Raw genomic sequence first — 24661 nt, 5'->3', positions numbered from 1 at the left:
TACTTATCGTTTGGTCCATACAACGCAGGTGAAAGCTTACATATCTGAATCTCTAACTTCAGTACAGCGTTGTGTTGGCTCACAGCAAGTGAATTGCATGAAGGTGACAGCTTATTTGCTGCAGACAGAGTAAATGTGCTGTAGTAACAAAGGAATGCTCAAAATTCTCACGTAAATTAGGAATGCAGGCACAAATCTGGATCTCCTTAGCATCAGGAAATGCATGGTGAAAGAAAAGATAGATTTTAAAGGGAAAACAAAGTGACTAAAAAGTAACTACTCTGTTTCATCAGCTGGGAATTGAGTTGGACTGTGAGTGCTAGGGAGTCCCTGGTGCATCCCACATGCCACTGGCACTGGTGATGCTGGAGAGTGGGCAGATGAAAGTAATTCATGAGACTGTCCCTGGAGAGTAAACAAGGCAGCATGTACTTTGCCTCTGCAGGAAGCAGCTATCCTGCTGCTGACAGGAACCTTTGGCAGCTTACATGGTTTGTGTGTGTGCGTGTATGATACATGAAATAGAGCCCTATATGCATCTTTTGTGATTTCCAGATCATACATGACTGTGTATGGATTAATTTTTTGAAGTAAATTACCTACCAACTCAGACTGAAATCTAACGTAAACTGCAAAATTGCTAGTAACAAAGGTTCAGCAGATCAACTTTTCTGCTTGCTGACATCTTTGCAACTACTGCTTCATAGAATCATAAGAATCATAGAATGGTTTGCATTGGAAGCGACCTTAAAGATATAGCAGGAACACCTTCCACTAGACCAGGTTGCTCAAAGACCCATCCAGCCTGTCTTTGAACATTTTTCTTTAGCTGGATGTAGGTGGCTGTGTAATTGGAAGTTTCTGCTGATGAAATGAAAGGAGGCATCTAGTTTAGTGCCCTTTCTTTCACCCAGCAATGCTGGCATAGCTGACAGCGATGGAAAAAGATGGCTTGAAAGGTAGCAGACAGGCTTTAAATACTCCAGAGAAGCAGAGCTGGAGAAAAGAGCTAGACTGCAATCACTGCAGTACCTGTTAACTTCAAGAGCACCTTGACTCCTCCTGGGCTCCACTGGTTTCCCCCAAAGAAGAGTTTTGCCCAACAGTTACCTTCCATGCCTATCATTACAAAAGGAGGAAAGGGAAAATATCACTGTGAATGTCAAAACAGTTGCACTGCATAAGAATTCTCGATCAGCATTTTTATTTATTGTGAAGTGTTCAAGCTATTACAAAATAATCTGTAGTCACTAGAATAATTACAACTGGCCTTGCAAAGTGCTGCATCTACTGGCTCCGGTTTAATTTTTGTTGTAAGACATCTTCTCCCCTGCTGCAGGATATGGCTTCTCTAACGCTGACAAGAGCAGCAGTGCTTGTGAGACTTTGCTGGGGGCTGTGGCTGAGCTGCCGTTCTTGCAGTTGGAGGTATAAGCAGAGAAATAATTCATCCTGTAAAGCTCTGCTCTGCTCTTGCAGCAACCAAGCTTGCTCATCAGTAGAAAGAAATCCCTTCGAAATGCTTTGGTGAAAATTGCGTAGAGAAATGGGTTTGCACAGGAGTTGACGGGGTAAAATAGAACCAGCAAGATCTTGGAGTTTGTCACTGTGATGAGAGGTACCTTGAAGGCAGCAGATATGGCAAAAAAGGAGATGGGGGCCATGCAGGTAAAATCTGTGAAGATCAGTATTGCCATTCTCTTAGCGACCTTGGTATCTTTATTGGCAGCTACCAGCTCTGGATTCTGAACAGCTATGTAAATCTTAATGTAGCAAGCACAAATGACAATGAAGGCAACAACATTTAGCACTAAGATCAGCAGTATATAAGCTTGGGAAAGACCCGTTTCAATATCCATGGGTAAACAAATGCTGACCTTCATGTAACTGCTGATCCCTAAGAGGGGCAGCACTGCTATTAAAATAGAGAATATCCAGCCTCCGAGCATGATGGGCACAGCATGCCTCAGCCGTAGCTTTCTGTCCAGCTGCATGGCGTAGGTGATGGTGTGCCACCTCTCTACAGTGATTACAGTCAGCGTGTACACCGAGAGCTCGCTTGCAAACACGGTGAAAAAGCCGGCAGCGCTGCAGCCACTGCCCGTTTGCCAGTCTATGGCGTGGTTGTAGTACTGACCGCTGGTCTGGGCATCAACAGAGGCAATGAGCAGCAGATACAGCCCCATGCAAAAATCTGCAAAGGAGAGGTTGCACATGAGGAAGCGAGGAACGGTGAGCTTGTAATGGCTGGTGATGAGAACGAGGAGCACAGTGAAATTGCCAGCAATGGCAAGGATGTTTATGAACCAGATCAGGACTCGGAGAAAGCTGTATCCCAGGATGTCTTCACAGGGATTAAATGCATCTGGTTCTGGAGTGCATGTGAGTATTTTAGGCTGACAAAAGTCATACTCAAAGTCGAAGCCGCCTGTCATTTCGCCGTCATTGAAAATGGCCGAGTAACTGTAAGGAGAGGTTTCTTCATCTGTTGCGAATGGGTACATGCTTTTTTCTGCTGACCACAGTGATGTGTTGTAAGAGCCGTCTCTATAACTATCAAAAAAACAAACCCCCACAAATGGAAGTGAGCTGTTTGTTACATGCTGCTTGCACTCTCTTATAAAATACAACAGATAACTTGTTTTAAATCAGTTACTACTTGTGTTTCTACAGGGTGTTTACATATAATGAAGCCTTGTAAGGAGGCCTGTTTATGGGTAGCAGCCTTCAAGAGCAGCAAAGGTCACAGTCACATCCACAGGAATGCTTTCTTATACAACTTATTTATTTGTTAAGTACTTTACCTTGATTGCTTTGTAAGTGAGCCATTGTTCTCATGCTGCCAGTAGACTGCAGTTCAAACTACAGTAACACTTGCATTGATGGATTATAGGTTTTATGTGTATAGGTTTATCAGACAGTTCTAGAAGCCAAACTAAAGTAACCTAAGGATTTTAACAGCACATCATTACCCTCCCTTAGGAAATGCACTTACTAAACAAAGTCCTGAGAGTATGTATGACTCGGGAAGTGTTGAGGTATTTTATGTTCACAGTATTATAAAGTGAGGAGTAGAAATGCACAGTTAACCAGATGGCTAGGAATATATTAAGTTTAGACTGGACCTTTATGCCTAACTATAAATGTTTTAGGTATTTAAAATAGACCTCTCTAATATCCAGGTCACCAATAGTGGGGGGATAAGGCTATCAAAGAAGAAGCATTTTAAAAGCAAATACTATCTCTTCTGATTCCCTGCCAGCAGAGGTACCTCTTTCACAACTACCCAATTATCCTGACAGAGTGTTTGGTGGGCAGACAATCTGCAGTGTGAAACATGGAAAGTATCTCTACCGAGGACAAATCTTCAGAAAACTGGTAGCTTTGGGATAACTTAAATACATGCTTAAACTTCCACATCCACTGAAGCATGTACTTTAAACTGTTTTTCTGGAGCAGGGTCTTAACTGGCAAATGAAGCTGAGCTGCTTTTCAGCTATTCCTGTTGGGCAAATAACGTACAAATCTTGTTATCCTACCTCTTCTCTCCTTACATGAAAAACTGCCCAATGTCTTGCTTTTACTCGCCTGGCTTAAACTGGAAGAGCAGGGAATGTATTTGTTTCTATTTATGAATATAAAATTATTTTGATTTGTGAGAGGCCATGTAAACATGCTGCCATGTGCAAGCTGGTTGGTTTGTTTTGTGGTTTTCTAATGAGAGCTTGGGACTTTCAGCTGATTTCTGCTGTGGTTTTCCAAACATTGCAACTTGCAGCCAGTTCTGCTCATGAATCACGACCTTACTTCCATCTGTTTAATGTCTGCTCAGTGAATTGCTGGAGTTGGGACTCAGCAAAGCAAAATCTTCAGAAGCCGATAGACTGGGCAGACTAGTTACTGCACAGTGGGAATGCAACAGATGCTAATCTGAAGCAGAGGGATTTCTCTGGCATAGTCAGTGCTGATTTGTGTGATCACGTTCCTCAGTGGGGTGTCACTTCCCTCACCTTTGTAACATGGTCTAATGCTCTGTGTTTACCTTCTTGCTTCACCTTGCTTCTCCCCAAAGGCACCCCTGATAGAGGCAATATATTCTTGGTGCCATTGACTGTGTAGACTTTGCCTTTTTGTAGTCCTGAAGTGCTTCAGTTTTGTGGTTAGAAGTAGAATGGACAGGACGGATTGAGAGAGGCATGCAGAGGAGATGCAGGCATGCAGCAGATGAGAAGCAGTGACAGGAGAATCAAGGCAGCTGTTGCTTTACAACAGGCCAAATAAAACCAAATGGCAAGTGTGGGAGTTCTTGTTTGCAGGAGACCAGCAAACAGGATAATGTCCAAGGAAGTCAGCACCCCAGTGAATCGATCACACTTCAGCTGTATTTAGCTGTTGGAATTTTGTGACTGTAACCTTGTTTTTTCTAGACTTTACAATGCTCCAACCCCATTTCAGGGCTGCTGAGAAATCCCAAGGCCTCCCATTTAGCTGCAGAGGGATAAATAGTAGCAAATCCTTAAATTTCTCCATTACATACTGGTTTAGAGCCTGTGTCAACCAGCATGGCCAATGCAACAGTTTTGATGTTAGCCTTTCTCACTCTCCCTCTGAACACTGTGAAACAGAACTGTGATGATATGGAAAGATGCATTTAGAAGCAGTAAAACAACTGCATGGGGTTATCACACTTCTAACTCAGGGACTCTACTTCTGTCAAGGGAAAATACTGATATACAGAATTGTAATTATTCTTTTATAGGAAAAAAATATTAACAGTAGCAGCTCTTCTTTGAATCATGCAAACAACTGCAATTATCTCAGGGCATGAAAAGTCTCCTTGTAGGCTGTTAACTTCCTTAAATATTTAATCACTGTTTTGAAAGTCTTTCAAGAATTCAGAAGAGAAGCTAGAATAAGTAAAGCTCATGAAATTACTTTTTTTTTTCCCTTTCCTTTTGAACATCAAAATCACAAATCTTGGTTTAATGATAGTAAAATTACCACTGTGCAATTTATAAGGGTGACTGAACTGGCAGCAAAAGACCTGCTGTTCTAGGAAAAACACACAAACAAAAGGAGGGGGAAGTCCATATTTGCTACTTCCAGCATCTGCATGCAGAGAGGTACTTACAACATTTCATTAGTTGGTTTCCTCATGGTGCTTTCACACTCTTTGGAGAACTTGTCGAAAATGGAAAGCAAGGAATTTTGTCTGAAAGAAGAATGAAAAGAAAGTTGAGCTGCAGCCTGGATTTTGGCCAAATTCTCACCTTCTCTGCAAGTGATCTTCGCAGATACGTAAGGTAAGCTAGAGTTGGCTTCACAGCAGTGTGAATATTCATTTAGACTTCTGAAAGTGGGGAGAAGAAGGCTTCAAATACTGTGACAGTAAGCAGTACCTCATGGGGAGCTTAAGGATGGTCTTTCAGCTTGGTTATTGTTTATGATCCAGTTTTTTATAGCAAAAGAATTTGCACTGAAACTAAAAGCTATGGTTTGCCTTATGAAATACTGCATTGAAGTGGGCCAGATTCTCCACCACGAATGACAGCAGTTATGCCAGCTTTTAGAGAAATGCATATTAACAAATCTGGAAAGCTGGCCAGATTCTCTATTTTTAACAACTGTTTGAGATCTGGAGGGAGACTTTACATGGTGGAAGTAAAGCAATTTGAAAAGTACAAGTTGAAGGATGATGTATTTGGTAAAATTTCTGGTTTTTGAGGTGTTGGAAGCATGGCCCAGCTACTCTACCAGTGTGAATGGAAATGGCTTTGTCTGACCTCATGCTCCAATAGTAGAAAGAGCCAGCAAAACAACTAAGTTGTTTTTGTGTGCTCGCAAGAAAGTTTTATGTAAAATGAGAGGAAAAAGATACCAACCCCTGTGTGATGCTTATCAATAATAAGATGGCAACAGAAGCTGGGTTTTCTTTCTTGTATTATTTTCTTTGAAGTTACCTGCTGCCTTCTTTTTTTTCCCTGCATTCAGGCCAGTGGAAGAAAGGGACTGAATGCTGCCTTCTATTGACATGCCTCAGGGAATGAGCACAACACAACTGTACCCTAGAAATCTCAAGAATGTTTGGTGTGAGGATTTTATTTCCCTTATGTCTGTGGTGCTGTCTCAAGTGAACCTGCTTGCCCAGTCAGATGTAAGTAAGACTATGTCACCATATCTCACTAGGCAGAGAGTGAAGTCTATAGGTGTTAAGGAGTAGGACATGGGGCAGGAACAGTAAAAACTGGGTGAGATGATTATGTAGAGTACAGGATAGAGAAGGTGGTAGAAGGAGACAGAAACAGGCATGTGAACATGAGAATGCATAACCACACAAAGTCTCTTCCCTATGTAAGCTGGGAAGGTCTTGGGAGGCCTGTCTCTGTGGTCTTCTGCTGTCATCAGTAGGTGACAAGAAAAGCAGCCAGAGATCTGCTTCTCATTCTTTTGTAGTAGCTGGCCGTATAGAACATAACAGCCCATTGCTTATACAGGTTTTTCCAGTAGCTAAGGCTGTGCAGATACCTGATGCATCAGCACTGCTCCGAACCCTGCTGATGCCCCGTTAGGAGCGCAGTCCAGTTTCTTGATTTGCAGGTTGTTTTTTTTCCACCAGTTTACTAAGGAAATAGTTACTAAATGTAAGTATAAATATAAATATAGTGACTTACTAAAGCACCCCTATTTTCATAGGTTATGATCACATTGCAAAGTCAAACACTTTAAAATTAATACAACATCAGAAACCTGGTTATCTTCATCTGATTTTTTTCCCTCTTCACAGTTGCCTCTGCATTTAATATACTCAGAGACTTCATCTGGGACTGAATCAGAGTTTGGAAGCAATGGAAAAACCTTGACTGTAGAATCTTTGCTCTATTCTTGCAGAAACAGGAACCATTTAATAAAATGAGGTAGGCAGAGAAAGCATACCATCACCCCTAATTTTACCTGAAAAAATGGGCTTCTACTCCTGCCTTTGCAACATAGTCCTGATGCAATGACATGCAAGTCACACAGACCAGGCTTCTCACAAATGACTGCTCAGTATGTCTTTTCTGTAGCCTTCATTTGAGACAGATGAGAATTGAGACATCCTCATAGCTTAAACTAATTTGGAGCTGCTTTGGCTGCCTAAAGCCTACTGAGGGTTGATTTTTTTGAAACAAGAATGCTGGAAAATTAGCTCCAGTTGCCTCACTGACTGCCTGAATTGGCAGACGCAAAGCTCTCTGTGCCACAATTTCCAACTGTGGGAAGAACAATACTGTCTATTATCTGAAATGACTGGAACTACACCGAGTAACCTCTTTCTGTAAGCATATGTCAGGTCCTAATTTCAAGGGGTAGCTGAAAGCTGCCTCTTCTACTAGGTCATCATATTGCCTGTATTAGATAAGCTACATAGCTGAAGGCTACAGTGGGATTTTTTTTTTTTAGGGCAACATGCTGTGTTGATGGAGATCTATCTATCTTGCATGCCCCAGTGGGCTTTTTAATTAGAATAGAAGCTTTAAGCAAACTTAAAATAATATTCCTGCTGGCAGATCCTGGCCACAGGATGGGATCCATTTCAATTCTAAAATAAATGGGGATCATTTTCTTGGCTTTAGCAGAGATCTGTTGTTTCATATGAGGCCTTGATATGTATCACGTACAAGCTTCCTTGGCACTGGAATAAGGATAATCAAACCTTGTGAGCTGAATAAAGAAAAATTGCCATTTTTGAGCTATTGAAGTACTGCAATACAATAATGAGCTACTTGAACTTACTTTTCTGTCCTTAGATTTTGAAAAGCACAGCAGTGGCTGGGATACGTTAGAACAGCTTCCACAAGGCTGCTGAATTTATCCAGTGGTGGCAGTCTCTTTAATGAGTATGATGACGTTGCATTTAGGACTTGAATGGCCTCAAGCCCGTAGCTAGGCAGGGACTCTAGGGCTGTTGAAGAAATATCCCTGTGAAATAGAAAGTATTCTCTTTTTGTATATACAAAAGAAACCACCAAAGCATGACAGTAGGTAGCAGCAACTTGGTTTTTCACAAAGGTCTAAGTCTGCAAATCTACTTCAGCACCTGGTACCCTGCTCAGAAAAGTGGCCTGTGAAACTACAAGAACCCCAGTGAGGCAAGGTGTTCATTTTTTCCTGAGGAAATCAAAACCCACTGCTCCAAGGGCTGTACCACCACGCAGAATGAGGGATGGCAGTTTAGGCCGGAGAGAGGAAGAGGGAAGAGGTGAATGTGACTTTCCAGCCAGCTAACAAATAAATCACCCTCTTGGCTCTCTGCTTGGCTCCGAAGGGTTGTTCTAGATGTTTTAATTAAAGTTATTAATTAAAACACATAAACGATTCTGTCATTCTTGCCAAGACCAACTTAAGCAGCTTGGCTTAGGGTAACTTCAGAGGGCTGTTTGTGTGAGGAAAGGCTATCAACACGAGTAAGGATTTTCAGTGTCAGGGGAAAAAAGGCTACAACCGTGAAAGTGATGGTAGTAGTGCCATGTACTTTAAAGCACCAATAAAAAGAACAAAATGGCATGTGCGACACCGAGAGCTACTTACATAACCACCCATTGTGTTTTATCACATGGTGTTACAGTCAGTTCACCCCTCCAGTAATTGATTGATAAATCATGAGGAGGATAATGTGTTTAATTCAGCACAGGCTTATAATATACATTCAACATTTATTTTTATAACCAAATTCTGAAATAATACATTTTAAAAACGTACTTATCCTACCAAAAGACAAGTTGGCTTGCAGTGTCAGAATATAAGGCATAGGAATAAGATCAGGAGAACCCGACACAAATAAAGCAAAGGCTGAAATATCTAAGAGATGGAGGTCAATGCCAGTGCTAGAACTGGCTGATCTGCATTTCTTATGGTGCAGGCAGCCTTTCGCCCTCTAATTTCATGCATCTCATTGACATGCTTCCATTTTACAACTAGAGGGTAAGAGATCAAGTCTCCTTCTAGATTCAAAGCCCATATTTGCTGAGATGACAAAGCCCACGTGGCACAGCACCCTTCCCATGGGACACCTATAAACATAGACAGTGGAGCAATGGATACTTACAGGACATCTGGCCCTGTGGCCCCTCTCAGGGCATTGTTGTGTATCCGCCTGAGATTCTTATTGTCCCTCAGGATTCTGTGGAATCAAACATGAACTCTCTTTACATCTGTATTTTGATGAGACTTTGAGCAACCTGGTCTAGTGGAAGGTGTTCCTGCCTGTGACAGGGGGTTGGAACTGGATGATCTCCAAGGTCCCTTCCAACCCAAACCATTCTATGATTTGTCCTCTCTCTCTCAGTCTTTTCTCTCTCCACAGAAGTTGTTGCAATATCTAGCTTGGGAGTGCTTATACTTCTCATGTGGCCTTTCCCTCTGCTGATGCCATCAGACCTTTATCGCTTAATTCTGATAATTTCTGATTTCTTCTGACTTAGACCAAGAACAACCAGTCTGGTTCCTTTGTGGCAGTAGCAGTGTCCAAAAATGCAGCAGAAGTTTTGCCCAAATGAAGAGGCTAGTCCTAGAGCATGTGAGGGTGATTTAGAAATGATTGATGTTTCCAGATATGAAAAGTAGGTTCTTCAGTTTGGGCTGCAGTTTCAAGCTTTCTACCATTGCTGCTAAGTTTAGAAATTTATGAAATTTTATTAAAAATAATGAGTTTTTCTCACAAAACCTGCAGTGTTCTCTAAGGAATAGTGTTTCAGGAAAAGCACTAAGTACTGCAGGATTAACAACTGAGTGACACTGAAACATCAGTTTTCTAATGGATATCAGGAAATGCAGTCACTTAGACTGAAGGAAGCATCTTTACTATATTAGAACTATTATTTACTGTTAAAAAAGAAATAGTGAGGAGGGGAAACGTACTCACAATTGATTCAGCTTTGTCCCATTGAAGGCGTGGCTGTGGATATCTTCAAATCCGTTTTTATACAATTTGCTGGGGATTAAAAAAACATATAAGGGGAAAAGATTGGGAAAAGATGAGGTTATGTTATGTATTACAGGTTTAAAATCTCAATGCTGCATTCATTTTAATGATTAGAGGGCCTGCTTAGAAAGAACAAGGGTAACTATTGCATGACTTAAGTTAACTCTAAAATTAAGAAGGCGGAGCTTAAATACCCTAAGCACCTTTCTGTTTAGCTGTATAAGAGAACTGCTCATGAACAGATCCTCCCTCTCTGAAGGGCTCACCTCTGCCTATCTTGGGCTGAGATCCTGAAACAAGACATTAGTACAGGGAAGTGCCTGGCACACAGACACCAGCCTGGAGACAGAAGACCTGGATGTTGTGGTGTCAACAAGTGTTAATGAAAGACTGCAAGTGCTAGAGAAGTGTCAGCTCTGAAGCCTGGAGGATACTGCTGCGTTGTAGATCCCACGTAGAGAAATCTTCCAGCAGCCCAAGAGACAGCTTTGCAGAGAGGCAGGAGTGAGTTGTGCATCATCTAGTGGCCAGTGAGCTGTCAGCTCCTCCAGAGTACTGTTGCCAGGCTTGAGTTTTGCTGTGGAAAACCTGCTGTCTCCTGTGCTGCCCTAGGTTCTCTTGATTCCCCACCCTAAAGGCTGGGCTCTGCTGCACCTAAGTCCGTCTCTTTTCCTTTATTAGGGTATCTAGCCTATGGGTCTGATTTCACTGAGGTAAATCCATTTGTGATATGGACCTGCTCAAGTGTGTTCAGAGGAGGCCATGAAGATGCTGAGTGCTGGAGCATCTCTGCTGTGGAGACAGGCTGAGCAAGCTAGGCTTGTTCAGCCTGGAGAGGAGAAACACATGAAACACTAATTGTAGGAAAAACTGAATTAGCTATTTGTAGAAAAAGCTATTACTCTATATCTTCATAGATTACTTGTGTTTCACCAGACTATGCTGTAACAAGAGTTGCTTCAGCTAATTACAGTTAAGCACATGGGGTGGAGTTAAGATGTAGCTGTACAATTAGGAACCTGCTAGCAAGCTAATCCCGTTCTTCTAATGGTGAGCTCCCTATCACAAAAGGATGGGAAAAATTGATCATTGGCTGTTTCCTGACTTAGACTCCCTCCCACTTAATACACTTTAGGGTTACAGTAAAAATGTTAAGCACCTTTCTCCATCTCTTTTATGTTCATTTTCTTGCACCTTTAACAGAATCATAATTCTGCTGAATTTCTTTCGTAGAACTTGTTGGTAGGAAAAGAGATTCATAAGAGGAAATGATGCCCTAATCTAAGCAATTGCTCCTCTTTAACATTGCATAGTAGTAGTCTTCAGTCACATTTATGCTCAGTCTCTTTAATGGTTTCACAAGGTATTGGCCAGTACATAAATTCTATGTCAAAATCGCTCTCGTGCCTGCACAACAGCCTGATGAAGGGCCTAATTTTGTCAACTGCAGTTCTTTTTTCCCTTACATGTTTTTCTGCTTCTATTGCCTCAGGAGACCTGAATTTTGGGCACGTCCTGCAGAGAGGCTTAGTCTGTGATATTTTTCCCTATTTCAGCATTTATTTGTGGAAGTTTTTGTGAGAATAAGGGTGCTGTGAAATCCACATGGTTCTTGCTGTGCTGGCTGATGACACTTTGGCTTTCTGCTGCTTTTTGTATTCCTCAGGTAGGGCATCTCACCTAGCATCAAATCTTCTCACAGGTGGCTGTACGAATGAATCCAGTTTGCTAAAAGGAAAGTCTTGGATGTGGAGACTTATGGGAATTGCTGTCAAAAGAAATCAGGGTAACAACAAACACTGGTACTTTGCACCAATTTCTTCTTTCCTTTCCTGTCCTTTGGAGGGACCCTGTGCAGCTAAAGCTTAGCACTGTTAGGTCAGCACTTTCAGCCTGGTTGGTCCCTGAAAGCACTGTTTCAAGAAACCATATCCCTGTAGGGAGAAGAGAGATTTTGACATCCAGCTTGCGATGTTCATGTCCTGTTGATGGTAGATTTAAAAACCACAGTGCGTGGAAGATGAGGATTTGGATTCCTCCTCCTATTTCCTTTCCTAAGTAAAGTTAGCTTCTGGATGAAACCCACCTCTTCAGCTTGAAGAACACCCCTCCGTTTCCCAAGAATTTCAAGTTTAACTCACAATTCAGACACATATTGCATGGATCTTAATTTCCAGATTTTTATGTCGCCAAACTTCAAGCTTTATAAAGCTTTCCTCAAGCAGAAGTGTTACTGCTGCGGAAGGAACTGGAGGTAGGATTATTTTACTCACAGTGTCAGTGATTCATTGTTCATCCCCCGGAAAGCATTCTGCGGGATGGTTGTCATACGCAAGTTATCACAGAGCTCCCTTTGGGAAGAAAAATGTATCAAAAAACAAAGGTATTTCTGTCAGTGATCCAGGAAGAAGAAGGTGGCAAAGACAGCTGTGTTAGGTTGGGTCTCTACTTACAAAATAAAGTAAGCTTCTAATGAGAAGATCTGCGTCAGGTCTGGAAATTGTCTTATTCCAGTGTTACAGATGCTCCTAGAAAAAGGCATAATTCCTATTTACAGGAGGAAAGATTACCACAGTGGATGCAACAAAAAGCCAACTCAGTAGTTATGTGTTTAACATGCATTAAACAGTGCATTAAAAGGTGAGTTCAAATATAATAACTTTTAAGTATGCTCCAAGTGTGTTTGTAAGGCCTGTAAATATTAAGTTTTGTAGCATCCTCAAGCAGTGTTCTGGAGAAGCAGTGTCTGTTCTCTCTACATTAAGCACAAGGAGTAGATTTTAGTTACCCCTTTTGCATAGTACCTTGTCAGTCTGAAAGCTTTATTCTAGAAATAAGCACTTAGCAGAACTAATGTTCAGGCTTTACTACTTTTCTGTCTGTTACTGTCCTGGGTTGTTATTTTGTTGCCTGTTGACAGACCTCACTATTGGTTAACTGCACAGTAAATAATGTATGTATTCCTGGTGTACTGTAATGCATGAAAACCTTTTTTTTTGCCTTATACCCCTTTATTTGTCTATTCCTATAGAGGGAGGAAAACCAGAAAAGAAACAGAATTCTTTCTTTCTTCCTTACAAGTATTTTAGCCTTGGAAGGTTTCTGAATGCGCCATCCTCGATGTGCAACAGATTTTTCATGTTCAGGATTAATCTGTAATGAAGGGAAAATATGTCAGGATGATAATTGTTATACATGTGGGAGGGTCCTGAATTTTTTCCTTTGTCAGAAAACAGCCAACTGCAGAATATGGCAGAAGGTTCTCTTGCTGTGAACCAACCTTCTACAGATACACTATGAGTGCATTTTGAAGCACTATTGGTAATAAAAATGGCCTGCAGTTGTTAGGTAGCTGGCAAAAGATAACAGCTGCATTATCCCTTGTTTCAATTATATGACTGATGCCCTGCCTAGCCAGGAAAGGCAGTTCCTGAGGGGGTTTAACCTCTTAGAGTACCATGGACTCCCTTAGAGCAGTGGCTAATAACACTAGATGCCTACTTAGATCTGCAGAAACCGAGAGATGAAGGTAAGTGTGTGAGAAGTAGTGTTTCCTACTGGTCACTCAAAAAATGGGCAGCACCTCTTGATCAAGTAACACTTTTTGCATCTGTACTGTCTGCTAAAACTATGTTTGCATAAAAGCACAGTATCTGTAGCCCAGCTCCCTCCCTATGGATAATTTACAAAATTCAAAGGTTTTAGCATGTGAAATTGCAATAAGAGTTGAAATTCAGGAATGCCATTGAACCCACTTACCTTGATCATCCATTAGAAGTGGCCTAGAATGCAGCTTGGAACATCAGGCCCTTGCAACGTGAGGCAGCAGATGTGGAGCAGAGTCAAAAAGGTTTACTTTCTAGCCTGTAGCTCTTTAATGGTCTTGCTTACCTTTTTGGTTTTGGAGGAAAGGTAAATGACAAGCTATCCACAAAATGTAGGTGAATGCATGGGGTCAAATCTTTTATTCCTTCCCTAAACCCACCACTGATTCTAGTGGAAGTTGGACCCAGTCAGAGCTGGATAAATCTGTATCTATTGCTTATGTGAGTAACTGACTTTAATGGATTTCACATGTAAGGAAAAAAAAAAAGAGATGGAGTTTTTCTCAGTCAGTGACACCATTTTTAAGGCACTCACTGATCATGCTATATGAAAAAGGCAGTAATGAGTTACCGAATCAGATTTACAGTTTCCAATTTCACTAAATATTTCAGAACATTCTCCTAGTCATTGCCTTTAACTCACTCAGGTGCCTGTGCTATGTGGGTCAAGTTTAAAATCAGTACACGTTCTGTTTGAGTAGTGTTTTAGCGCTCAAAAGAAGAGCTATGCATACTAAGCAGCTATACTTAAATACTGTAGGGCTTTGAGAACTGCATCTTCATAAAGGAAGATTTTTCTCATCGTCATCTGGAATTATTTCCCTGGTTAGAAATCTTAATAGTGCCAGCAGAATTAGACAGAGCTCTGCTCCTGCTGTTGAGCTCACTGTAAGCAGTAGTACTCTCTATGCATGGATGTCTTTGCATGATTTAGCTCTCCAAGGCTAGACCTTACGCAGTGCTCGCTATTTCATATGGTACTTTGGAGAGAAATGTTTCTCATCATAGATCTAATCCAAAGCCAAGCGAAGTAATGGAGAAAGATTTGGTCCAAGAATAGTTCTCTGCAGACTGCTTATTCCTTGATGATCCTAAATCATGACATGGATGCCTTTTTTTTTTTAACTGGCGCTTACATTTCAGACAAAGTGGGAAGGCTGTCAAATGCACTCGCTTCTATTCTCTCCAGGGAGTCACTCTGAGAGATTTCACTGTAATGAAAAAGTCAGACACAAAGCAATGTATTAGCAGAAAAGATGCCAGAAGTCAGCTTTCCACTTTGTAGTTCCTCCTTTTATGCAGAGGTGTTCAACCTCCCCACCAATTCTGTTTGGCAGCACTGTCCATGCATCACCCCAGACTACTTGAGAGCCTGTGCCAGCTGGGATTGAGAGAGACCAGCCTGTTGCAACCTTGGTCAAATGGAATGCCAACACTTTGGAGTAAGTTGCTCTGTAACAGCAAATTCCCATCTTCTCAGTAAACTGTGTTATTTTTGGTATTACACTAGTTACTCATAAATGAAGGATAGATGTAGGGCAGGTGGCCTGCTGGGCACCTGATCCTTAGAGACTCAGGGGCTGGTGAGGTCAGTGCCTGCTGGCAAAACTTGAAGAGACTTGCAGGTCTGGGGTCTGAAACATGCTCCTTCCATGGGATCCCTCTTGTCTGCCACTGGGTTACCATTTACATATGTTGGAATGACTGATGGTAGTAAGAATAATTTATCATTTGATTTGCAGAGGGTGATCAGTTGCCAAATAGATGATTTAGAGATTAAACTAAAAATGATTTTAAAATGTGCATTCTTCAAAGTAACACTAAATCTCAATATAATTATGAAGTGTTCTATAGATTTGCTTCAGACAAATACATCGATTTCTATGCTGTTAATTTGGAGAGATCCATTAAAAGGACACAAAGTAATCAATTAAATTCTCTTTATCAAAGGGAAAATGTCAGTGAACAAAATATTCTCTGAAGAACAGGATATGCATACAGCTTAGGCAAGTTTAGCCTCAAGTCATTCAGGTAGGAAAAACTTCATAGGTTTAAGTTGATCTCCTATCTGAAAATGGTTAAATCCCCATTAATCATTCAGATGCAAGTGAATGCAAGAATACAGTGTGCTTGGGTTTTGCAATCATACTTTATTGCAGTGGAATACACGCAGCAGAGTTCAGCTTGTTTTCTACTTCCTAGAGCTACAGTAACACATTTTTAATTTGACCAGAATTGTTTAACCAGTGAGTTCCAGCTGAGTCTATTCAGGCATTTGCATTTCCCTCATCCTTCAAGTCTTTACCTTCAAGAAGGCATCCTGAAAAAGTTTTCTACTTTCTTTTTTTTTTTTTACTTGAAAGTAAATTATGTAACATCTAGCACATATTTTAATATATGGTGGACTATGTGCTTTTCATAGGTGAAGAGAAGTTATGAAAAGTGCTCCTTGAAAAGAAAGTGGCATCATTGGTGCTCCTCCTTAGGTTCTGCACTGTCCTCTTGTGGTGGTGGTCACTAGCTTTGTCCTTTAGACACCACTCAGATAAAGTAAAAAAATAATACATAATGGAGACTCCAGCATGCCATCTTTCAGCTGGAATAACAACAAATAATGTTCTATTTCAGTAGTGGCAAGAGTGCTCAGGTGAGCTTTACGGTCTGAGTTCTTGATATAAAATAGGTACAAAGCCAAGGGAGGGAAGCATTGTAGACCCAGCGTGCAAAATTACAGCATATGTAAACCAAAAGATCCGAGAAACAGGTTCAGTCCTGCTGATCTCCCTCCCAAGCTTATCTCTTGGTGCAAAACACCAAAGAAATACCTCATTTGGGTATTATGTAAATGTATAATTACAGAATGCCATAGCTATCATTGCAGTGGTAATGATGGATGATAAAAATCTATCTCCTCTGCCAATCAAAAGCACCTATCATCAGCTGTTAAGCTGTACCCAGTTCTCTCTGACATGACTAATGTTTCACTATTAATTATGTTTCACTGTTAAACATCTGATAAAAATCACACCTTTTCAAAGAGTCTTTTACATACTGCTTGTAAGAAAATAAATGCTGTATTTATCCTTTCCCGGTGGTTTTTTGTTTTTTTTCTTTCACCTATGTATGTTTTAGCAACACATTTTCATATTACTGGGAAAAGATGTTGTCTGGGGTGGAGATTTATGGTAGAACTTCTAGTGAAAAATTAAGGAAAAGCATGGGGAAAATGTTGTCAACTTACATGATGAAGGCATCTCTAAGTCCTTCAAATGCGTGTGATGGGATTACTTTTATGGGGAGATGAGTAAATGATCTGAAAAAGAAGAGAGGGAGGAAGGGATTGTAAGGCATGGGGTTTCCTTGTTTAGCCATTTTACCATTATGATAGGGAGAAAACCAATAAAGCATAATTCTTTAAGGTCCCTTCCAACCCAAACCATTCTATGATAATGCCACTTCAGTTTGCCTGCAGTTCTCTGCACCTCTGGGGCCTGATCCATTTACCATTGATCTCAGCTAAATGGAATTTAAAGGATATTGAGGCAGTTCCTCAACAGCATAAATTTGAGACTAATCACCATCAAATCAATAATAATCATAATGTAGTAAGTAAATTAATAGCCTGGTGGAAGTGAGCAGCTACATTCACAAAGGAAGCTATAGGCTTGTTTAAAGTTTGTTCCTCAGAAGAAGTTGGCTGCCTTGTAAAGTTTTCTGTATAAAACAGTATCTTTGCATTTGCTGGACCATGCTTTCGTCCCAGCAGCATCCCTGTAATGCTGCACCATGGCACCCTACATTCACTGTCAGTGGTCTGGCTGTGTACAAGCGTAGAAGAAATCCAAATCAGGCCTGATATGTTGGGTTTTTATCATTCTGTTTTCAAATGAGTTGCATCAGTCTGGTTAGCTGATTAAAAGCAAGCATGTATTGTCCTTAATTTTTTACTTAGACTAAGAAGTTAATAATGATGTGGGAGACAGATCTGCATTTTACCATTCTACTCCACATCTGAATCACAGTACTTTTACCAGCTAATATATCTACCCATGGCCGTACTGTCCCTGATAATGGGCAGAGGAAAATATTTAACATATTTCAAGACATTATCTCTGTGCAGACAGATAATAGCTCCATTTTGCTTTATAATTAGTCAGAGATATTTGATTTCCATCCTTAAAACTGCCCCTCAAGGTTTAGACTGAAATGTTTCCATGCTATTCATATAACATGCTTTTTCTTTCTCCCCTTTGGTGGCATGACCTTTTATACGAAGGCAATTAAAAATGTTTATCAACTTTTTAATATATATGTATTTTATATACATGTGTCATGCCTACACAATATAGTGGCAGGCTGCAAAACCCATGTATGTCTTGGAGTTACAAATCTAGATGTGCTAAGGAACCTGGCAGCCAATTCCTAGCTATGTTCCAAACAGTCTGTATGATTTAGGGCAGATCATTTAGTTTCCTTGCACTTTGATTTAATTCAGCAAACTGGGAATAACAACCCTAATAGGAATGCTATAAGGATATGTGTGTTTTTCATGCCACTGTGTCTAGATGAACACTGGCATGTTTTGTTGTGTGTGAGGTTTGGTTAAATCAGAAATGAAACTAAATGCCTGGAAAAATGTATTTGTCCCTGAGAGGACAGACAGGTAGAGATAACCTGAAATAGCACTCAGTGTTCTGAGCCAAAAGGAAAAGAACTTCAAGAAGAAGTAAAAAGTAGAAGCTGAGCAATAACCTCACAAATAATGCTCTATAACCCTGGCAACAGGAACTTCCCACATCTGCACCATCAGCCGGGACTCCTTGGAAAATAAAACATGCCTGTTGTGAAATTGTCTGCCAAAAAAGTATTATCATTTACACAAGAAATAGAAATGTAACTGAAAGTGGAAAAATAAAACCAGGTCTTGCTTTCTAATTACATCAAAATATTGATCCCAGAGCCTCCTACCTCCCTGTGATGTGCCTGTGAGCAGTGTGTGGCTTGGAGTGGCCCACTCCCTGCTAGCAGAAAGCCTTTGACAATGGTGCTCTGAGCTTAGGCATCTTAGCTATGTGATTAAATTTAACTGGGATGACCCAGAACATTTAACATGTACAGTACCTATGCTGCATCATGGCACTCAATCCATTCTGTATTTCAGCTTCATTGGGTTTTGGGTTTTCATTCTTGTGAGTTCACCTTGATAGCTGGAACTGTGAACTCATCTGCATTGACATTACATTGTCCCATTAAGCATCTCACAAAACAGCAAGAACAAAGGAAAAAGGCAATTCATAATCAGCCTTCTCTTAATCCTCAAAATACTGGTGTAGCACACACAGATGCTTCCACATTGATAAAGACATCTTAAATTCACCAAAAATGCGAATGTTTCCGTCCATATACTTGTCTGCTTTACCTTCATAGTTTTTACCTTGAGGTGAAAACTTACCTTGAGGCAGGTTTTGAAACCTGCCTGTATTAAAGGGAAATGTTTTAATTTGGATGTCTCTATACTTACATATTTTGAAGAAGATCCTCTAGTTTGTTAAGCACAATCCAGTCTGTGTATATGTATAAGCATTTAGGTTGATAGAGTTTAGAAGTGCCTGTTGCAGGCTTAAATTCTTTCCAGAGTGCCAAGTGAAGTGAGGCCTTATCTCATGTGATGTCTTTGCTATTGAACATAACTTTGATAGTTCACAATGAAAATCAAGCAGGTGCTATCAGGAATTACAGGAGTCATAGCCTGGTTTGGGTTGGAAGGGACCTTAAAGCTCATCCAGTTCCAACCCCTGCCATGGGCAGGGACTCCTTCCACGAGACCAGGTTTCTCCAAGCACTGTCCAGCCTGGCCTTGAACACTGCCAGGGATGGAGCAGCCACAGGTTCTCTGGGCAACCTGTGCCAGTGCCTCAGCACCCTCACAGGGAAGAATTTCGCCTAATATCTAATCTAAATCTCCCCTCTTTCAATTTAAAGCCTTATCCATCAATGCTGTCATCCTGTTGTAGAAGGCTCTTATATTTTAGTTACTTTATTTTATAGGATTACTCATCTTTCTAATGCCCAAAAAGTGAATCCATAAGGTAGGCTCCTGCTGGGAGTGGCAAACTTTTATTCTGTGGTGCCCTTGGACTTAACTCAGAAGGATTGGGAATGTTGATAGAAATTAACACTGAAACCCCGTCATCTACCTAGGATTTTTATCAGCTTCTGGGGACAATGGAAAATGTTGTCACTTTACATTGATTTTTAAAGCCCTGTATATGGGGCATTATCTACCTGAAATGTGAAATATGATGCTGGATATATTACACAAGCAGCTAGAGAGTACTTTCCCCTAGATGATGATGGGTGATTCATTATCTCTTATGAAAGACAATTTGGTCATGAAATGGAATTCCTCTGTCAATTCCAAAGAACCAGATGTGCTCCCAATGAAGATATGGTAAAGCTGTCTACTTCTTCAGGCTCTTGCCAGAAAGCTTTGGATTTGGTACGTGGTAATTTGGTGCCCAATGATGTACCATTCACCCTACCGCAGAAGCCCTGCATACAGGGGCAGACGCTCAGGCACAGCAAAGTGAACCTCCCTGTGAAGCGAAGTTTTGTGAGGGGCAGAAGGGTATTAGGTATCCAATGCCCATTACTGTACAGCTGGAGTTGGATGCCTATCCATTTAGACTTTGCCAAGAAAAAACAACCCAAAAGTATATACAAGACTTCAAAAGAAGGAAAAGCGTGTTTTGTTTCAAAGTATAACGGTGTGTGAAAGATTATTTTTCTGCTGAGGCTAGAAGATGAACAGCTGCTCTAGCCAAAATGCCATAAAAGGTGTGTGGATAATGGAGTTTCTATAGGGTTTTTGTAATGTGTGTAATGTCCAAATTAAAAACAGGAGCCTGTGAAAAAATATGGTCCATTCAGGACTGTATAAAACTCATCATTCTGCAACCTGTCAGAACTCTAATGATTTTGAAAACTCTTCCAGCAATAATGTGACATGGCAAGAATAACTCGGGTGAAGAAAAATGGCTGAAATTTCCCTACAGGGTATATACTTGGGATATAAAAAATTATCAGAGGTACATTTGAAAGCATGGCTCATTACAGCATCAGGGCTTGAATTACTCAGGTGTAGCTGGAGTTACATATCGGTGTTTATTTTCTTGACTGACCACAGTAGTAAGGACTTTAGCAAGCACCATTCTGCAGTTCTCCTGGTGCCCACAGGTACAGATATGGCTACGCAGGAACAAAAGTAACTTTCTCTTGCTTTGCTTCTCATACACAGAGCTGAGCAGCAGGAGAAGAGAGCTAAAAATACTGGTAAAGTGTGGAAGGAGAGGGAATCAGTACTAACAAAGCTGGAAAAGCCATAGAAGTAAGAGAGAGGGAAGACGAAGGAGCTGGACATGTCTGCAAAGTCAGACTGAGAGAGGGATTTTTTTGACACCTAAGTGTAAATATTTTCTCTGTAGGAGTATTGAGCAGAATCTTTTCTGATTGTAAAGTTGGTTTCTACAGCCAGCCTAATGTCTAGACTTTGTGCACAATCATAAAGATTAAATATTATATTAAAGCTTGAAGGGAAAAAGTCTTCTCTTACTTTTACCCATAATTTAACCTCATTGATCTGAGTGAAATGTAACTAGCAGCAGCCGTAAGCCCATTATCTGTCTTAACCTGACCACTAATGTCACTTATTCTTGTGGTGATAGAAAAGGAAAAATAAAAGAGTAAACCAAAAAAGGAAAGAAAAAAGTCAGTTTAGAGCTTTTGACAGCCTCTCTGGGCTGTGATGTGCATTGTCCTAACAAACATGCTAAATCACTGCAGAAACTAAGCCTCCATTTGTTTCTGCTGCTGCAGGGATCCTTGATGTGACTGATGCACTGTGTGCTCTGCCTGTGGTACAAACACCAGGGAAGAAATGTGCTTGTTGCAATAACTGTGGAGAGTCTGTCCAGCATGCATGGACTCTGCTTTCTCTGTCACTAAGGTAACGCAGGAAAATGTGGAATGCCCCATCCCTGGCAGTGTTCAAGGCCAGGCTGGACAGGGCTTGGAGCAATCTAGTCTAGTGGAAGGTGTTTCTGCCCGTAGCAGGGGGTTGAAACTAGATGAATTTTAAGGTACCTTCCAACCTAAACCATTCTGTGAGTCTGTGAAATGAGGAAGAAACCAATTCAGGATAGAAAGTTTTCTAAGAACTGACTTTGGAGGAATGATTCACGTTGGCTCTAGAGTAATACGAATTAGTGTTTCTTTCTCTTATCAATCCTCAAGCCAAGGAGAAAGGGAAAAGGAGATCAGGGTTAGTATCATCTCTAGGGAATTTCAAAAGCATGTTAAATTTACAAACAAATCAGATGAAAATTGGAAAACACAGGCTTTGTTACCAAAAGGGGCATAAGTCATGCTCCTGTCATTCTCAAGTCATGCACAGGTAACTGAGGGATCCTAGAAACAATAACTAGGGTATCTGTAGGTCACCAAATCATGTATTTTGATGCCATGATTGTTCAGAACAGAGCTGTAATTGAGCCCATGAACAGCCCAACAACACTTGAATACCTACCTATATCAAGTATTTGGTCTGGTCTACTAGATCCTGACCTTGGAGTGTGATGTGGGAGTGGGATAAGGGAATGCCTGTGATTCCCTACTGTTATAATTTAACCCTAATTCCCAGAGGTGCATTAGGCAGAAAGATATGATGGATCACCCAATAGAAATCCAGACAGCCTGTCAAAACTTAGAGCAGCTTTTTTACTACTAGAGAGGGGAAAATGATTAGCCACTCACTTGTCAATGAGTTGGAACTTGAAAAGAGGCAACAAGATAGGATTCTGGTGCTTCAATATCGAGGGCATTAAATGGCACAAGCTTTTGCAGAAGAACTTGCAGGAAGTCGGATGGATTTGTGAAAGAAAAAGCAAAGAACCCCCAGAAATGGCAGAAGCTTTAAGACCAGATATCTATCTTTCAGTCGGGTTTGTTTAAAGTTAACAATGGCACTACAAGGTGCTGGTTTTGGAACAGGAAAGCTTGTGCCTCCTGCCTCCACGGGACAAGACTGAAAGTTCTGCCAACTTCCCTCTGCCACCGGGACTGGTGCCACGCGGTTCTGAGAGCATCCCATTTTGCCCACCGAGAGAACGTCCCGAAAGACGCGCATCTTCTTGCCGGGGAGAACACTCCGCGCCTGGGCTTTCACCTCCCCGGCAGCATTCCGAGCCCAAGAAAACCCCAGCCCCAAGCGCCCCATCACTTTTCCTCGCCTCCCCGGGGTCAGTGATGCCCAAACCCCTCCCGCTGCCCGTCCCAGTCCCCTTTCCCCGCGGTACTTACGCGCGGGCCGGCGCGGGGGGCGCCCCCTGCCTCGGCGGTGGGCAGCGCAGGGCGCGCTGGGTGCAGGCGCAGCGGGGCGGGCAGCGGCCGCCAGCCCCGGCGGGCAGCAGCGGCTGCAGCAGCAGGAGCGGCAGCAGCGCGGGGACCATGGCCGGGGCGCATCCACCCTCGGCTCTGCCAGCCCGCAGCCCGCTGGACACGGCCGGAGCCCCCGGCTCCTCCTGCCCCCGCCCCGGGGCGGGCTCGCCGCCCTCCGCCGCATCCCGGTACCCACCCTCCCTTCGGGCTTCAGCGTGCTGCTCGTGGTGAGGTTGGGTGCAAAGCCTACAGGTGGCAAGCAGAAGCCCTCTCTCTTGATGACTCATCATGAGTCCCCTCATCACCTCCATTGCTGGAGTGCCCTGGTAGGAGCATTAGGAACACATACGTGAAGACAGGTTGAGAGAGGGGATTCTCACCCTCTATTCTGCCCTGGTGACTCTGGGAGCAGTAACACAGGAGGGACATGGTGCAGTTGGAAGTCCAGAGGAGGCCAGGAGATGCTGTGAGGGCTGGAGCACCTCTGCTGTTGACACAGGCCGAGAGAGCTGGGCTCGTTCAGCCTGGAGAAGGCTTGGAGAGACCTTAGAACAGTCTTCCAATACCTAAAGGGGCCAAACAGAAAGCTGGAGAGGGACTTTTACAAGGGCCTGTAATGACAGGACAGAGGGGAATGGCTTTAACCTGAGGGGGCAGATTTAGATTAGGCATTCTATAATTCTGTGATTCTATGATTTGTTTTATGATTCCAAGAGGAGTTCTATGGCCAGGATTATTGGTGAAAAGAACATGCTCAGCTCAGCATCAGATTGTGCTGTGTGAAAGCTGAGCTGGTGGAGGTGTGGGCCATGGAATCTCCCATTTGTCTGGTGTTACTGAGAGGTTGTACCTGGGGGAAAATAAGTTGGTTTTGCCTTAATGGAGTAAATGCTCATTGTGCAGATATGGCAGCCTCGTTAGTGTATGGGTTGTGTTGGGATACAAATGGCCCTGTCAAACACTCTCTTATGGCTCTATGCACAGCTTCTGTATCGCTAATGAAGGATTAAAATTTGCCTGCAGAGTCATCAAAGAGAGGCATTTCAGGGTGCATGTCTCATTACTTTATGATCAATTATACCCTTTGCGTGGAAGTACTAATCATGTTTTCAGGACTACTTATCTTCCCAAAGGTCCATTCATTTTGTAAGAGACTGTTTTGCACCTAACTATCATTATTGCTGCTGCTGTTATTATTATTTATTACTACAACAATAGCTTTTAGAAGATGCAGTTAGAAATCAGTTACCCTAGTTATGACGAGTGATGGAGCAAACCCCCCCAAAAGATGATTGCTTCCCAAAGCAGATTTTGCAAGCTAAGTAGAAGGGTATGGACATGTCATCAAAAGCTACCTCTGTCTTCAAGTGTATCTAGGAAAAAATCCGAAGTGTGAAGGAGGGAATGACTCAGCACAATGTGGGGTTTGCCTGAAATGATTTTTTCAGTTGTTGCTTTAAAATCATGGAATCAAATAATAAAGCATTTTACAGGATTTGGTGTTTAGGACGTTAAAGTGTGAGACGTGTGGGGTCCAGGGGCATCCCTGTGTTCTCAGCAGCAGCTGGGAGATGGAGATGGTGAGCAGTTGCTAAGCAGCTCACCTGGGGTGGCCTCAACACCATGACCTGTGTCCACCCAGATCGGGAAGTGGAACCAA

General features: G+C 41.9%; 1 protein-coding gene across 2 annotated transcripts; it reads right to left on the bottom strand.

The window, feature by feature from the left end:
- Positions 1-1187: 1187 nt before the first annotated feature.
- LHCGR (luteinizing hormone/choriogonadotropin receptor) lies at positions 1188-23096 on the bottom strand. Of its 2 annotated transcripts, XM_061353638.1 has the most exons (11): positions 22924-23096; positions 16808-16879; positions 14703-14777; positions 13040-13114; positions 12415-12489; positions 12235-12312; positions 9902-9970; positions 9086-9160; positions 7774-7959; positions 5132-5212; positions 1188-2553 (listed from the first exon to the last, which is right to left on the bottom strand). In XM_061353638.1, exons 1-11 carry the CDS (start codon positions 23070-23072, stop codon positions 1302-1304), a joined length of 2187 nt encoding a protein of 728 aa, XP_061209622.1. In that variant the 5' UTR covers positions 23073-23096; the 3' UTR covers positions 1188-1301. The 2 variants fall into 2 exon arrangements, with proteins under 2 accessions (XP_061209622.1, XP_061209630.1); XM_061353646.1 differs by lacking the exon at positions 12415-12489.
- Between the last annotated feature and the right edge of the window lie 1565 nt (positions 23097-24661).

Source organism: Neopsephotus bourkii, unplaced genomic scaffold (assembly GCF_033783945.1).
Source record: "Neopsephotus bourkii isolate Nb327-2 ecotype Australia unplaced genomic scaffold, CSIRO-AGI_Nbou_v1 NB_71, whole genome shotgun sequence".
Taxonomy (NCBI): domain Eukaryota; kingdom Metazoa; phylum Chordata; class Aves; order Psittaciformes; family Psittacidae; genus Neopsephotus; species Neopsephotus bourkii.
Note: the sequence above shows the minus strand (reverse complement) of the source record. Positions and strands in the feature narration are given on the sequence as shown.

Bases quoted from the DNA above. Each gene is read 5' to 3' on its own strand.
- LHCGR (XM_061353638.1), bottom strand. From the start codon at position 23,072: ATGGTCCCCGCGCTGCTGCCGCTCCTGCTGCTGCAGCCGCTGCTGCCC. The intron at 12,313-12,414 runs GTAAGTAGAGAC...TTCTTCCCAAAG, and splicing joins TTAGAAGCTTACTTTATTTT to GGAGCTCTGTGATAACTTGC. The intron at 9,971-12,234 runs GTGAGTAAAATA...TTTAATCCCCAG, and splicing joins AACAATGAATCACTGACACT to CAAATTGTATAAAAACGGAT.